General features: G+C 40.4%; 1 protein-coding gene across 3 annotated transcripts in view; it reads left to right on the forward strand.

Moving 5' to 3' along the window:
- The window catches only part of Dmd (dystrophin), a 2,014,880-nt gene that overhangs the window by 1,862,767 nt on the left and 136,306 nt on the right, over positions 1-15,807 (forward strand). For all 3 annotated transcript variants that reach the window (XM_077794046.1, XM_077794047.1, XM_077794048.1), the window contains one exon: positions 12,066-12,127. In XM_077794046.1, the coding sequence (XP_077650172.1) occupies positions 12,066-12,127 (62 nt within the window). The remainder of the gene's footprint in view (positions 1-12,065; positions 12,128-15,807) is intronic.

Genomic DNA, 15,807 nt, shown 5'->3' on the forward strand with positions numbered 1-15,807 from the left:
AATGTTGACATTTTACTCTAAAATATGTATTATGCATCTTTAAGCAACACCTATACTCTGAGTGACTTTTTATAAAACGAGGCCGGTTGTACTTGAGATTGGTTAGTGAACAAAAAGGAATTCAAATAGGAATTTTTGGAGCTAGAGGAAAGCTGAACTCTAGGAGTTGGTGAAGTCCCTCAGGGGCCATCCCATAAAGTGCTCAGAGCAAACCATTCATTGTTATTTTCCTTTCTTATTCTGCTCATTGTTTTATAATGTAAAATAATTGTAGCATTGAACTAACATTGAAACCACAAGCTGTCTAGAAAGGAAAAAGATGTGGAAAGTAAGAGCAGCCTTGTTTCTTTTTTTTTTTTTTTTAAAGAGAGAGTGAGAGAGAGAACTTTTAATATTTATTTTTTAGTTCTCGGTGGACACAACATCTTTGTTGGTATGTGGTGCTGAGGATCGAACCCGGGCCGCACGCATGCCAGGCTAGCCCGCTACCGCTTGAGCCACATCCCCAGCCCCCAGCCTTGTTTCTTACCTTGACTCTTACACCCTCCACAAGATGGGCTCATCCAAACCAAAGACCCCTACAACACTGACATTTTGTAACCATAGCTCCAATCCAGATGTCTTCCCTCTATACTCCAGACTACAATGTCCAACTACCTCCTGGATACTTTCACTTTTACATCACCTTCAACTCATTGTGTTCAAAACTGAAATCTTTTCTCCCATAACCTTCTTCTGCCCTGTTTTTCTAAAATTCCCATCATGGTAAATGCTACTCATCCAATCTTGGGAGTCACCCTTAGCACAGTGGTCCTCAATCTTGGCTGCATATTAGAATCACCTGAAGAGCCTTAAGAATCCCAGTGCCTGCTGGGTACAGTGGCACACACCTGAAATCCCAAGGATTTGGGAGCCTGAGGCAAAATGATTGCAGATTGGGGGCCAGCCTGGGCAATTTAGGAAGATCCTGACATAATAAAATTTAAAAATGGGCTGGGACAGGAGTGGGGGAGACTGAGTGTATAGCTCAGTGGTGGTTGAACACTTGCCTAGCATGCACAAGGTCCTGGGTTGAATTCCCATTACCACACACACACAAATCCCAGTGCTTAAGACCAATTACATCAGAATCTCTGAGTAGTAGAAGTCAGGCATCTGAATTTTTAATTTTTAAATTTTGGTGGTAGTAGGGATTCAGCCCAAGAGTGCCCTACCACTGAGCCATACCCCCCATCCCCTTTTATTTTCATTTTGAGGGTCTTGCTAAGTTGCTGAGGTTGGCCTTGAACTTGTGATCCTCTTGCCTCAACCTCCAGAGTCACTGGAATTAAAAGCATGTACCATGCTTGGCTAGGCATCTAATTTTTTTCACCTTCTCCAGATGACTCCAAAGAGCAGCCAAGCTAGGATTCCTTTCCCTCCACTCATACATTTAGTCAGTTAAGACTTCTCTAGCTAGGTGAGATGGCGCATGCCTATAATCCTAGCGGCTCAGGAGGCTGAGGCAGGAGGACCACAAATTCATAAGCCAGCCTTGTAATCAAGTCTGAGCAACAGTTAGGCCCTAAGCAACTCAGTGAGACCCTGCCTCTAAATAAAATACAAAAATAGGGCTGGGGATGTGGTTCAGTGGCCAAATGCCCTGAGTTTAATCCCTGGTACTCTCCCCAAAAGACTCTTCTATTATCTACCTTATTTTATCATTTCTCCACCCTTTTTGCCACTTCCATAGTTTACATTCTCTCTCTCTCTCTCTCTTTTTTTCCCTCGATACTGGGGATTGAACTCAGTGGTACTTGACCACTGAGCCACACCTCCATCCCTATTTTGTATTTTTATTTAGAGACAGGGTTTCACTCAGTGGTACTCAACCACTGGACCACTGAGCCACATCCCCCGCCCTATTTTGTATTTTATTTAGAGACAGGGTCTCACTAAGTTGCTTAGTGCCTCACTTTTGCTGAGGCTGGCTTTGAACTCACGATTCTCCTGTCTTAGCCTCCCGAGCTGCTGGGATTACAGGCATTTGCCACCATGCCTGGCTCTCTAACCCCTATCTTGACATTCTCTCCCAAAGAACAAGCAGACCTTTGAGTCTCTTGGAAAGAACAGGACTCTACCTTCACAATTGCTACCATTTGTAATTTTAACTTCCTTTTACCCCAATAGGCCAGAAGCTCCTTATGGGCCTACAGGGAAACCTTCTTTTAAGTATTTGTCCAAAGAGTGAGTCTAGTCTGCTTTTCATCTCCAAGGAGCAAAGCTGACTTCATCATCTAGCAGTAGTCTCTATTCATCATCTAGTCTATTGCCCCAGAATGTGGTTTTAGCTGGATGTGCCTTGGTTTGATTCATTGTCCTGGGAGAAACAGATGGTACATTCAAAAAGGCACTGAAAAGAGAGTATAATGAAAAGGCTCTTTTCAAAGGTCTGGGTAGGGTAGGGGCAAGAACAAGGAATGGTAAATACTAGCCCAAAAGGGCACAGGGAAGGAATGGTTTGAGGCTCCTACAAAATGCTATTGCGGCTAGAAGGACTGCCCAACAAAACCTGTAGCTGTGGGTCAAAGAATGCAGCTACTGCTAGGCCAGAGACCAGCAGGAGGGAACCTGGGGTATAAATACCCAGCCATCACTCTCCTTCTGCCCTTTCATCTTCTTCTATAGGCCTTTCATCATTGCCTCCCATTGGTTGAAAGCAAAAGGAAATCAAAGGGCAAGAGAGCCCAACTGATGCCCTCTACAGAGGTCTAACCTTCTAGGGCTCCAGAATGGAGAAGGACAGAGAATAGAGATGGAGGGAAGAATGAGGGAATCCAGCACAGTCCCTTAGGTCAGAGAAGTTCTGATTTTTCTAAGATATCCACAAAGTTTAAGTGATTCAGATTGGAGTTTTGGTTAGAGGAAAATTTACTGGGTCACCTTCTTTGACTTCATTTCATCTCATTCCTTCTTTACCCCTATTTCTAACAAATTTATTCTCCTGTGTCATCATCAGTGAGATTGCTTATGAGCATTCTAGAGAAAACAGATTTTCCCACAGTAAAGGAAGCCGTATCTCTCCATACCAAAGTAGCTAAGACCATGGTCCTCAGAGCCAGACTCTCTAGTTTCAATCCTTGCACCACCATATTCTAGTTGTGACGTTGGGGACTAGTAGCTCATGGTAGATTCTGGTGTCAGGGTTTCAACTTAAGTTTGTTCTGGTGGCAGAAGTCCAGGCTCTTTTTGTGTCTGTGGTTCACATCAAAACAGCAATAATAAACTGGGCATGGTGGCTTATGTCTGTAAATCCCAGCAGTTTAGGAGGCTGAGACAGGAGGATTGAAAGTTCTAGACCAGCCTCAGCAATTTAGTAAGACCCTAAGCAACTTAGTGTCTCAAAATAAAAAATAAAAAGGGCTGATATGTGACTCAGTGGTTAAGTGCCCATGGATTAGGTCTCTGGTACCCCAAAAAAGAAAAAAAAAAACAGTAATAGCACTGGGGTTATAGCTCAGTGGTAGAGCACTTGCCTAACATGTATGAGGCCCTGGGTTTGATTCTCAGCACTGTATATAAATGAATAAATAAAATAAAGGTTCATTGACAACTAAAATTTTTTTCTAAAAAAACAGTAATAATCATAATCATAATCATTATGGGGGTTGGGGCTATAGCTTAATGGTAGAGCACATGCTTAGCATATAGGAGGCCCTAGATTCAATCTCTAGCACCACCACCAATAATAATAATAATAATAACACACAGCTACTATAAATAATATATTATCATATATGGCATCACTATATAATTTATATATAAAATGAAGATATATCAATTCTGCTTTTTTCTAAATATCTTTCCCTAATAAGCAAAATTCGTAATCTGACTGAAATTGACAACAAAACAATCTGATATCCATGTCATTTCCTAATAATACTTTCAGTATTTATTTTCTAAAATAACATCAAGATTTGGGAACAAGCCTTCAAGTGCCTATAACTACAGTCTAAAAAAGAACTTAAAGATGTATTTTTGAGGATTGCCATCTGTCAAATTAAAAAAAAACCTGAATAGTGATTTCTTGTTTTTCATTCTTTTTTTCCCCCCTGACAAATCGTTCTTAGTAGTTTTCTAATTGGACGCTGAAAAAAATAGACTTCCGCATTTATATTTTAGAGAAGCATATCAGAATTTTCTTTTCCTCTGTGTTGGGACTGAACCCTGGGCCTTGAGCTAGGCAAGTGCTCTTCCACTCAGCTGTACCCCCAACCCAGAACCCCAGACTCTTTAGCAGGTAATTTACAAGTGTAAAGGCGCCACCAACAAAGCAACAACAAAAAAAAAAAAAAACAGGAAGAGAATGACAACCTGTCTTATCACACAGGTTTTACAAATCCTTAGCCAATTGATTTCTAATATTACAAACGTCCACACTGAGAGATTTGGGTCTTTTCACTGAAATAAAGATAAACAATATTTAAGTGTTGTCCCACATTGACATAGAGATTACTGTCACTGATCAACTGCAAAGGTCACTTACTTCCTCATCACAGGACATTAATCGCTCTCCCTCAAAGATAAGGGCAGACCTAGAATTTGCTTTTAGACAGAATGACAACTTCACCTAAAATGAATCCTAGTGTGCCCCCCTCAGACCATAATAGCATCTGTCTCTACAACTCATAGGCTCAAAATTGCTAAAGGACAACACTAACAAGCCTCAATTTATGAGGTGATATACCAGAAGTGCCATATACCTACATGCACATGTCTTTAATGATAATGTTTACATTTTTTCCTGGTTTGTCAAAGGTAATTAAGAAAACTGGCATCCCCTTTTAATTTTGTTCACTACTTTATTTTTGCCTCTCTGCATGCTGTAGCATATGGTAAAAGGAAATTGATATCTCCAGGTCCTTTCAGCTTGAACAATCTAGGAGAAAAAAAAAATGGTGATGGTGGGGGGAGAATATTTAAAAAGAAATGGGAATGTGTTTAAACTGTAGACTGAAGTGGAATGAATCAACTAGGAGAGTGAAAAGCAGAGGGTTGAAAGAAGATAAAAAGGAAAAGCAGGCCCACAAAATAAATGGATGAAGAGGGACAATGAAAAAACTAAAGGAATTTATCATAAGATACTCTACCGACTCTAAGATATTATGTGGAGGTTGTGGAAAATTCTTGTGCTAATGAAGGCTTTCTTCTTTTTTGGAATATTTCCAGGCTCGAAATAATCTTGTGTAGTTAACTAGTTTCATCATATTGCAGACCCTACGATGAGACATATTTGAAAGGTCCAGGTCCTGTAACTTTTGGAATAAAATGTTCCACTGGAAAAAAGAGCTCCTATTAGATGTTTCTGAAAGAATACTGAAAGCACCATTGGCAATGGTGTCATAATTAGAGAGAGAGCCTACACCAGTGCTTCTCAAGCTTTAGTGTGCTTAAGAGTTTCTGATTCTGTAGGTCTGGGCTGGGGCCCCGGGAATTTTCATTTCAAAGAAGTTTTCAGGTGATTCTGATACTTCTGGTCCCGAGACTACATTTTAAGAACCACTGCTATATCGCAAAAACAAATGCAAATGCTTGTTAAGAATCTCGTTTGATCCAGCCTGAGCCTAACCTGAATTTACTGCCCCACCACTTTAATCTTCAATTGAGGGGGTAGTGTGTGTAGGGGTTGTGCATGTGATTTTTCTTTCATTTTCTAAAAAGAAAACTCCAAGCCCACACACTAATTATTTGCGATGAGGTCATTTGCACCTAGGTCATTTATTTAGGCAACAAGTAGTCTTGCTAGAGGTTTTAAGGGGTGCTAGCAAGCAATGTGTGGCTTCCAGATTCCTGGGTCTACCTTAAAACCCCATCCCCTTCCTCTTTTTCCTTTTCTTTCTTTCTTTTTCTTTTTCCTTTCTGTTTTGCAAGCTCCAACTGCCTAGTCCCGGGGAGTCCCAGTTCCCAGGTCTAGGTGGGGGCGGAGCCCAGCACGGCCCCGCCCCGTCTGCCCGCAGCGCCCCCTCCCCGGCCGGCCCGCCTGTCCGCCTGCCCGCCCGCCCGCCCGCCAGCGCCGGCTCCTCCGCAGTGCTTTCGGCTGCGAGCCTGGGCGGCGGCGGCGCTCGACTTTCGGGCAGCCCGGCGGCTCTGGAAAGCTCACTCCTCTGCTTGCGCCCGCCCCCGACCGCGGAGCCCTTGCAGCCATGAGGGAACAGCTCAAAGGGTAAGTGGATCGCAGCCCACGACCCCCTCTGATGGCGCCGCAATCCTTGCACTTGTGGCACGAACAGAGGGCTAGCCGGGGAAGCCAAAACTTGGACAGGCGCGGTGACTGGACCCCGGGCGTCCGGGCGTCGAGGAACCTCTCCCGCGGGTCTTGGTGGCGCCGCTGCAGGTGCGCCCCCGGGGTTTTTCCCCTGGCGCCCAGCTCTCGGGAAGCCTCTTCCGCGGTCTTGGGACGGGCTCATACAGAAAAAGCTGATTTCTCGCCGTGCCCAGAGCGGACAGTATGTTCTTCGCGCAGGGATTGGGGCCGGGAGCTTTTTTGCCTCTTTCCGGGCTGCCGGTGTGGACGTGAGCCAGACAGGCTGTTCCTAAATCGTCTCTGGACCTCGCAGAAGGAAGGGGCGCGTGCGGCTCTACCTTCCATTGCACTGCAAGTGCCAAAAGGTCAACTTTCTGCCTGATTTCTTCTGAGGATTCCAACTGAAATTTCCCTCGCTACGTTTTCTGCCGTGCTTATTGCATGCCTCAAGACTTGGAGAAATCAGGAAAGAAAAACCAATTAAAACCTAGAAGTCAAGGACTTGGCGGAGAGAAGATCGAGGGTTTCGGGTGGTTGGTTAGACTTCTTTTGCCCTCTGGGGTTGGGTGTGGAGTCATTTCTGGGGTGTTCCTCTCTCACGTTTCTCCAGGTGCCTGTGTTCATCTTTAAGCAAAGTTTGGCATTCCCAGTCCGATCTCAGCAATGAAAAGGGCTGAACACTTTGCTTATCTCAGTTAAATTTGAAGTTAACTTTGAAACTGAATTTGAAGGGGTTTAGTTACCTGAGGGAGGCATAGTATTAATTATAAAATGCTTTAAACACCATGAAAAAAAAAATCCATCCGCTTTAAGTGGCAAGCCGAGTCTTGAAGTGAAAAATCTATATTCTTCCGTGGCCAATAAGCTCTTCTTGGTCCCTCTGGTTCATTATACCTGTCATCTCTTCTTGTCGTCTACCCCCGCCCCCCATCACGCTTTCTTTTTCTGCCTAGATTTTGTAATTTCCTTGTTCCACAGCACCTCTTTGGAGAAGACAGTTGTTCCAAGAGAAGTGAGAGGAGCTAATGAAACAACACGCTTATATGAAAGGTCTCCGACCCTTGATCACCGTGGAATTGGTTTCAGTCATCATTGTTTGATCTTGGATTGGACACGACCCTGAAGTGAAATTGCTTTGGCCAAAGTTGAGGGTGGGTGGGAGGCAAACCTTGAAAAGCAAATAGACGGAGAACAAGTAACAGCTGGAACAGCCACTGAGGCAATCATCTTTGCCCTGGATTGAGCCAAACAGAATAAAAATGTTAAATATCCAGGGAACATGAAATAGGAAGTAGAATAGGATTTGTGATGCTTAGATTGACACCCATCCTTCTAAGCCCCTTCCCCACAGTAGCAGAAACTTTTAAGTATATTCTCCCATCCCCACCCTGCCAATATTCCAGCAGCGCAAGCCAAGTTCAACAATTCAGCATGCAGATGCCAAGGTTCCTCTAGAAAAAGAGTCTGATCCCCAGATTAAAGGGAAATCATTTGTGTGTGTGGATCAATGGGCTCCAGATTATATATGAAGCCAAACTAATCCTCTGCAAATCACAAGAGAACTCTACCTTTTCATATCACAGCATAGTGATTAGTTTCCTCCCTGGGAAGTAGTGGAAAGATATATTTTTTTAAAGGCAACTGTTCAGAATATTTTCAGTACCAAATAACAGTGGTGGCAGAAGAAATCTTATTTTAATTAGGCAACTGCCATTTCCCCAGTGAGAGCAGTAGATATTTGTTACTTTTTATAAGTGTTTAATGTTTGTTTTTAAGAAACTAAAAACGCTCTTCCAATAAGTCTGATTATTCCAGCACTGACAGCAGGAACAGCTCTGAGGTGGTTATAATAACCTTGCACACTACTTGAAACTAAAGAAGGTGAGAGAAAATTTAAATTGTATGGTAGGAAATTAGGTCAGCCCTGTGCTCAGTAGAGTAATGCTTTAATTTCTTATTATTGACAAATAGGTGTTGCTGGGGTCTTTTGTCATAGCCAATTATTTTATATTTTTAATTTGCATTAGGTTCCTATCATAGCCTCAGATAAAATGAAAAAAAGAGAGGTAATTGTGTTTTGTACAAATAAAAAAATAGTGTGTGTGTGGGGAATCTTAGCATGAAGACTGCTCAGAGAGGTATATCTGATGCCACGCTTTGGGACCAGCAGGGCCAAAATGAATAGAATTTTGTAAAGATTTGAAGAGTGTTTTAAGGATTATTTATGAAGGCAATCTCTGTGTTAATGTACATACAGATTTGTGATCTATGTTGAACATCATTGTTCTCTGGAAGGCTGAGCAAAGATGTACCCATTAATGTATGAATAGGTTTCAGATTTTCCTTTTTGATTGGACGTGGTATTTGTGGAGTGTATTTCTAAAGTGGAAAGTGAAGTGCAGGGCATATTTTTTCTATATTGCCTGCGAGTTCCAGATAAATGTGAGCTGTCTGTCATGGAGTTATTGAGAATTCTCTTGTTTTTGAAGACAGGCACAGAGTAAGAAATACAGCTGTAAAACCGTATTGATCACAGGCAAAAAAAAAAAATCAGTTTGTTCTAAAAGGTAGAATATAGATGTGAGTTACGTAGATTTGTGTTTATCATTTCATGGGATCCATATCCATCTTTCCTGTCTATTTGAGGGTGTTAAATATGTCCCAGTAGGACCTTGTGTTCACCACAGGTAGAAAACACCCACATACAGTAAAGTGAATATTTGGTTTATCATGTACTTGCTCAAAAATTTGAAGTCCTTTCAGCTGTGCTGCCAAGCATTTTTAGCATTAACTGATTAAAAGATTATTTTTCTAGTTTTGAGGATTAGTCACACCCTTTCTTCTTTTCTTCTTTTTGCTTGTGCTCACTTCTTTCTTTTAGTACTGGTTTGCAGATGAAGTGAAACTAAGACTGCAAAGGTGAAATCTAAATCTGTTTTTCTGGTTACTTTGCATTGCTTAAAAATAAAGGGTGTGTGTGTTGGAGGAGAGGAAGGTAAAAAAAATTTTAAAAAGGTTGGTTTTGGAATTATTTAAGGAGTTCACTTATCCGTGTTATTCATGTTTTCTAAAATCAAAATCACAGGTAATTTGTAGAATAGTACCTATCAAGGACTATGGTTGCCACACACAAATAAGGGATGAGATATGGAGCTGACAATTTCTTATGTCTTCCAGCAAAGTATGTTTCAGTTTTGTAAGGACTTGTGGATTCAAAAAATAATTTCTAAAACCTTTTTCATAATTTTTAACCTGCAAAATAAATTCATTTGAAAGGTGGTAATGTAGGTATATTGTCATGAGAATTTTTCTCACAGATGGGGGTACTGCATGAAGCTCTCATTAACTCTCTCTCTCTCTCTGTGATTCTCTTGTAAATTTTATGCACGTTTCTCATTTGGTACAAGTTGCATTTGGAACAAGTCAATTTCTTTGCCATGCTCCTCCGATTTGAAGTATATTCTAGGTGGTGACTTTTCAGGGTGGTTCTCTGTCTCTGGTCAGGTTTATCAGCTTAGGCAAATGTTTTTTTTCAGATCCATTGAAGATGCTACAGTCCCTCAAATATCCTAGAAATAGGATATTGTTTCATTATGCACTGTGCCAAACAAGGGCCTGCACATGTGGGCACAGGTGTGTTTCCCTTCTTCCCTCCCTGGTGCTCATATTTGGATGACCTTTGGAAATGGGGAAGACCTAAGTACAGGGTGGTTTCAATAAAAGGTAACCTTTACTTGCTGTGCACCTGTGTACAAAATTGGTACCCCATCACTCTGTAAGCTAAAAAATGCCGAAGAACAAGCAACACTTTTCCCATGAAGCTGCAAGCTGCGGTCTCTTTGTGCTGTGCATGTAAAGTACCAGTCCTGCCTGCCCCTCTCCAAATCGGAAACCGGCTTGGTCATGGGGTTTCCTAATACTCCCTAAAGCATGGACTGCATCTCCTGCTCTTCTTACTCCTAAGACTTCCATGTCACTCTGTTACATTCCCTCAACTGATAAGCCCCTGTTAACATTCCTCAAATGTACATTTTCTCTGTGGAAAAATAAAACAGAAATGAACATATTTATTTAGAAGAGAGCGAGACAGCGCTTCCCAAGTGAACATTTTCTTTTCTTTTTTTGGTACCAGGGATTGAACTCAGGGGTACTTGGCCACTGAGCCACATCCCCACCCCTATTTTTTGTATTTTATTTAGAGACAGGGTCGCACTGAGTTCTTAGCCTCATTCTTTTGCTGAGGCTGGCTTTGAACTTGTGATCCTCCTGCCTCAGCCTGGGATTACATGAGGGAGCTGGATCACAAGTGAACATTTTCTTGCAAATTGATTTCACTAGTCTTCTCTGCTCTGCAGTGAATGGTAAATATCATAGGGATGGCCTTTGAAGTGGTACAGTTTGGTTAATTTCCATATGTCATTGTTCAATTTACGATAATTTTTATGAAACTCCTTTATGTTTTCTACTTTTTATTTTTTAAAACAAAGGTATTACCAGTGAGTGTTATGTTTTGCTGTCTAGGAAGGGTGACTGGCTTACTGCAGTTGGATTCACATCTGTATTGTAATCAACTAATACAAGGTTTGCTTTTAATGGACAGTAATTTGAAGGCCACATAATAACAAAAACAACCACATATTGAGCACCAAAATGTGATAGTCAATTTCCTATATCACGTAGTAGTTCTTTAACTCTCTCTGGTGAGTAGCCTTGCCTCAAATTTCACAACCAGTTGGGCGCAAAGCCCTAAAATCCAAACCTGTGCTGAGTCCCTGTGACATTGCTCCCTCTCCAGATTCTTCTTTTTGTGTGAGGCCTCTATACTTTCTGGTGCCCTTGAAGTACCCCAATTAAAGTAATTTCTCCTTTCCCTATCCTCCCCCTAAAAGATTATGAATAGGCTCTGCATACTGAAAAATTGTTCAAAACTGCATTTTGTGTTATCATAGCCCATCATGTAATCCCCGAAACTGGAAATATGATGCTATGGTGATTTATGTAGATGGGCCAAAGTAAGGAAAAGTATATGTAGTTATCTCTCTTGGGTTTATTCATGTAATTGAATGAGGAACAAAGGTGTTTTGTTCCTTTTGTGGAAGGAGCTGATAGCAGGCAACCACACTCCCGAGAAATGGAGAACTATGAATGCTTCATTCAGGCCAAAGTAAATATAGGAAGAGGTGAAGTGGTGTAGAGAGTACTGAGTTAAGAAGACGTTCTAAAAGTAATGGGAAGAAGGAAGGTATGATATATTAGTCGGGCGCTGGCCATACCTTAAGCTGAAATGGAATACAAGTGTCACAGATATGAGATCTGGATATGGAGAGGGAAGAGTAATGGAGAAGGGTCCCAGTGGTGAAAGCGAGTGAGAAGTGAAGTGATTTATAGCCATGGAACTAATGTCCAGTATCTCTTGTGACAGAGTTGAATAGCAATCAATTGTCAGTGTCCTTTCTGTATATTCCACATTGAATGGGTGAAGAAATTCTCGTCTTTGATTATTGATTACATAACAAGGTCCATTTATTATAACAGAAATGCAGTCGATTTGTGGGTGCAAAAAAAATTCTGGAACCAAATAATGTTCATATTGCTTTTCCCTTTAAAAAAATGACGACAGGCCTTTCTGTTTGCAAGATAGTCTTCACTACTCTATGAAAGTCCTTGGAAGTAAAGATGCCAAATGATTCAAAAGTAAACATCTTGTTCCCTGCCACTCTCCCCCATTTTTCCTACTGCCCATCATAAATTCTAAAGTGATTCTTTTTATTTTGTGTTTTAGCCACGAGACCCAAACAACATGCTGGGACCATCCCAAAATGACAGAGCTCTACCAGTCTTTAGGTAAGGATATGACCGTGTTTCCTCCAGGTTAAATGACAGATGACTTTCAGTATAGTTTGTAGTGTCAAATCATTTGTTGTATAAATATGTCACTAGGTATTTTCAAGGGTAAAAATCGTAGCATCTTTCTATTGATAATTGACAATTAGCTTTCTTTTTTTTCAGAGATTTCTTTCTTAAAAATAACTTTTAGAATTTCACTGATTCCTGAAAATTCAGCATCCCTAAAGGTCCTCATAGTTTTATTTGATGCCCCCAAAGAAAAACACTTGTAATGAATGGCAATTTTTTCCCCACAAAGAAAGAAAATTATTTCAAGTTATTTTTATTGATTTCTTCCATGTGAAACCAAGATGATGCTTTTGCCAACAAATGTTGTATAGAGGAATTTTCTGCCATCTTTTCAATTGATCACAATTCCTAAGGCCTGTCAGGTCATCAGTGTGATCCTTTAAATGATTGCTCTGCTATGGCTTGTTTGCTGTTTGTGTGAGAGCCTGATAGGGTCCTCCCCTTCATAACTTGGAATTTTTTGAAGAAATACAAGTTTACAGATAAGGGGAGAATGCCAATCTCTTTAGACTCTCCTTCATTTATTCTGTCATTTTTAGCCTTGTACAGAATAATCTGAAATGAATTCTCTTGCATTGTGGGTAGATTTTTTAAATTAAAAAAGTCATATTTTCTCTACCTTTTAAAGTCTACATTTTTGTGAATGGACATGTTTATAGTCTAAAACACATGAGGTAATCTCTTTGGGTTTAAAGCTTTGTGATGAAGCCCACAGGAATCAGGGTGTTTGAACATAAATTGTATATATGTGTACAGGGTCTGTGTGCAGCTGTTACTGCTTTTCTGTCACAGATGCTCATCGGTTAATGGATTTAACTATAGGGTCACTAAGGAATAGAGTTGGCGATATTAACCAAAAAAATTGTTTTACCTCACTTTTTTTCTGCCTATAAATGATATGAATTACTGCAGAAAAACTGAAAAATGTACATAATATGTAGGGAAAAAGGAAAAGTCACCTATAATTCTATTAGCCAGTGATATCTAATACATTTCAAGTGATATGTCATGTCAGTTTGGCAGATTGTTTTTTTTTTTTTCCTTTTGGTGGTGCTGAGGATTGAACCCAGGGCCTCTCATACGCTAGTGCTCTATTTCAGAGCTACATCCTCAATCTGTAATATTTTATTTCAGTCTAGTAGTAAGTGTGTAAACTTGTAAAAAATTTAAATAAAATTGGGATCAGTTAATCTTCAAATGCTACATTTTTCAGCCCCTACAAAATGTTTTTGGCTTTTAATATTGGACTGTTTATAGTACAGGTAGAAGAGCTGAATATGTATTTTGGCAGATGTGAGAATGAAGGCTTCCTATGAAGCAGGTAGCAGCTGTGCTGGGCAAACCCATCTCCTAGCCCAATACTCTCAGGACCTCTAAATTTGTCTGTAAGCCTCCTGTAGCTTACAGAGACCTAGACCACTAGTAAGTTTCCCACTTATGTTACCATGATCTCTAGTTGTAACATTGTAACGTTGTTTTCACCTAGAATTGAACTCAGAGGTGAATTCAGGGGTGCTTACAACAGAGATGTATCCCTTCCATTTTATCATTATTGTTATTTTATTTTTATTTTACTTATTTATTTTTTGGTACCGGGGATTGAACTCAGGGACACTTGACCACTGAGCCATATCCCCAACTCTTTTTTGTATTTTATTTAGAGACAGGGTCTCAATGAGTTGCTTAGCACCTCCACATCGCTGAGGCTGACTTTGAACTCAAAATCCTCCTGTCTCAGCCTCCTGAGCTGCTGGAATTATAGGCGTGCACCACCGCCCCCTTCTTTATTTGTTCTTTTTAGATACACATGATACTAGAGTGTATTTTGACATTTATACATACATGGAGTATAACTTATTCTAATTATGATCCCATTCTTGTGGTTGTACAGAGAAAGGGTCTTGCTAAGTTATTGAGGGTCTCACTAAATTGCTGAGGCTGGCCTCCAATTTGTAATCCTTCTGCCTCAGCCTCCCTAGACATTGGGATTACAGGACTGTGCCACTGAGCCTGGCTTATAACTTACTTTTATTACAAAATAAATAACATTAAGGTAACACTGGTGTACTTTTTAAAATTGGTGTTAGGGGTAGAACCCAGGGCTTTGTACATGATAGATAAGTGTTGTACCACTGAACCATATCCCAGCTCTATTCCCTTTTTTTTAAGTTTGAAAATAATCAAGTTAACAAAAGAAAGAGAAGACAAATAAACCACCCTTCAGAGTTAACTAATTTTATTTTATTTTGGGTACTTTGGATTGAGCCACATCCCCAGTCCTTTTTATTTTCTATTTTGACACAGAGATATACTGGGTTCTTGAGGCTGGCCTTGAACTTTGAATCCTCTTTCCTCAGCCTCCTAAATCACAGATTACAGGCTTTTTGTTCCTGACACAATTAACTAATGTTTAGTAGCCTTCAAAATTTTGTTTCTAAAACATCTTTTCCTTCAATAGATACATTTTTATAAAAATTGAATCGCTCTGTTTTGTGACCTGCTTTTTTTTTCACCTAAAAATGTGCTATGACCATGTTTCCATTTCATTGCAGATTGTTCTCTAACATTTTATTTATTTATTTATTTATTTATTTATTTATTTATTTATTTAAAGTACCAGGGATTGAATCCAGGGTCACTCAACCACTGAGCCACATCCCCAGCCCTTTTTATATTTTATTTAGAGACAGGGTCTCACTAAGTTACTTAAGGTCTTGCTTAATTGCTGAGGCTGGCTTTGACTTTAGATCCTGTAGCCTCAGCCACCTAAGCCTCTGGGATAACATTTTCTTATAATTGTCTGTCCTGAAAAATTACAAACATAGTAGTTTAAAAGTGCTAATTGCTAGCAGGCTGAGGCAGGAGGATTTCGAGTTCAAAGCCAGCCTCAGCAATTTAGCAAGGCACTATTTTGTATTTTATTAGAGATAGGCACTCAGTGAGACCCTACCCTGTCTCCAATAAAATACAAAATAGGGCTAGAGATGTGGCTCAATGGTCAAGTGCCCCTGAGTTCAGTCCCTGGTAAACTCCCCCAAAAAGCCGTTAATCACAGACCATCAGTTTATAGGTGTTTTCACCTTCAGTGGTACTTAAGTGTAAATGTAATCATCATACTTATAAAGTTTTCTTAGTAGTTTGGATGTGATGGTAAACTCAAAGCCAATAGTCTTGCATAGTTTACGACCTGGGACAAGTCACTGGATTTTAGAAAGTAATGGAATTTTACAGTTGGAGGGGATTTTATGGCTCATATATTGCAAATTTTATCATTTATTAAATCATCTTTATTGAGGTATAATTTGCATATGATAAAATGCAGTCATGTAAATGTGATCAATTGTATAACCCCTTTTGAAAAATCATCCCCCACACACTGCCCCCCCACCCCCACCCCCTCCATCCTGGGGATTGAAACCAGGGGCACTTTACTGCAGAGCTTCATTTCATTCCCAACCCTTTCAATCTTTTATTTTGGCCAGGCAGGTGGCACATGCCTGTGATCCCAGTGGCTCAGGAGGCAGAGGCAGGAGGATTGTGAGTTCAAAGCCAGCCTCAGCAACTTAGCAAGGCCCTAAGCAACTTAGCAAGACCCTGTCTGTATATAA

The sequence above is a fragment of the Urocitellus parryii genome, chromosome X (genome assembly GCF_045843805.1).
Source record: "Urocitellus parryii isolate mUroPar1 chromosome X, mUroPar1.hap1, whole genome shotgun sequence".
NCBI classification, from domain to species: Eukaryota; Metazoa; Chordata; class Mammalia; order Rodentia; family Sciuridae; genus Urocitellus; species Urocitellus parryii.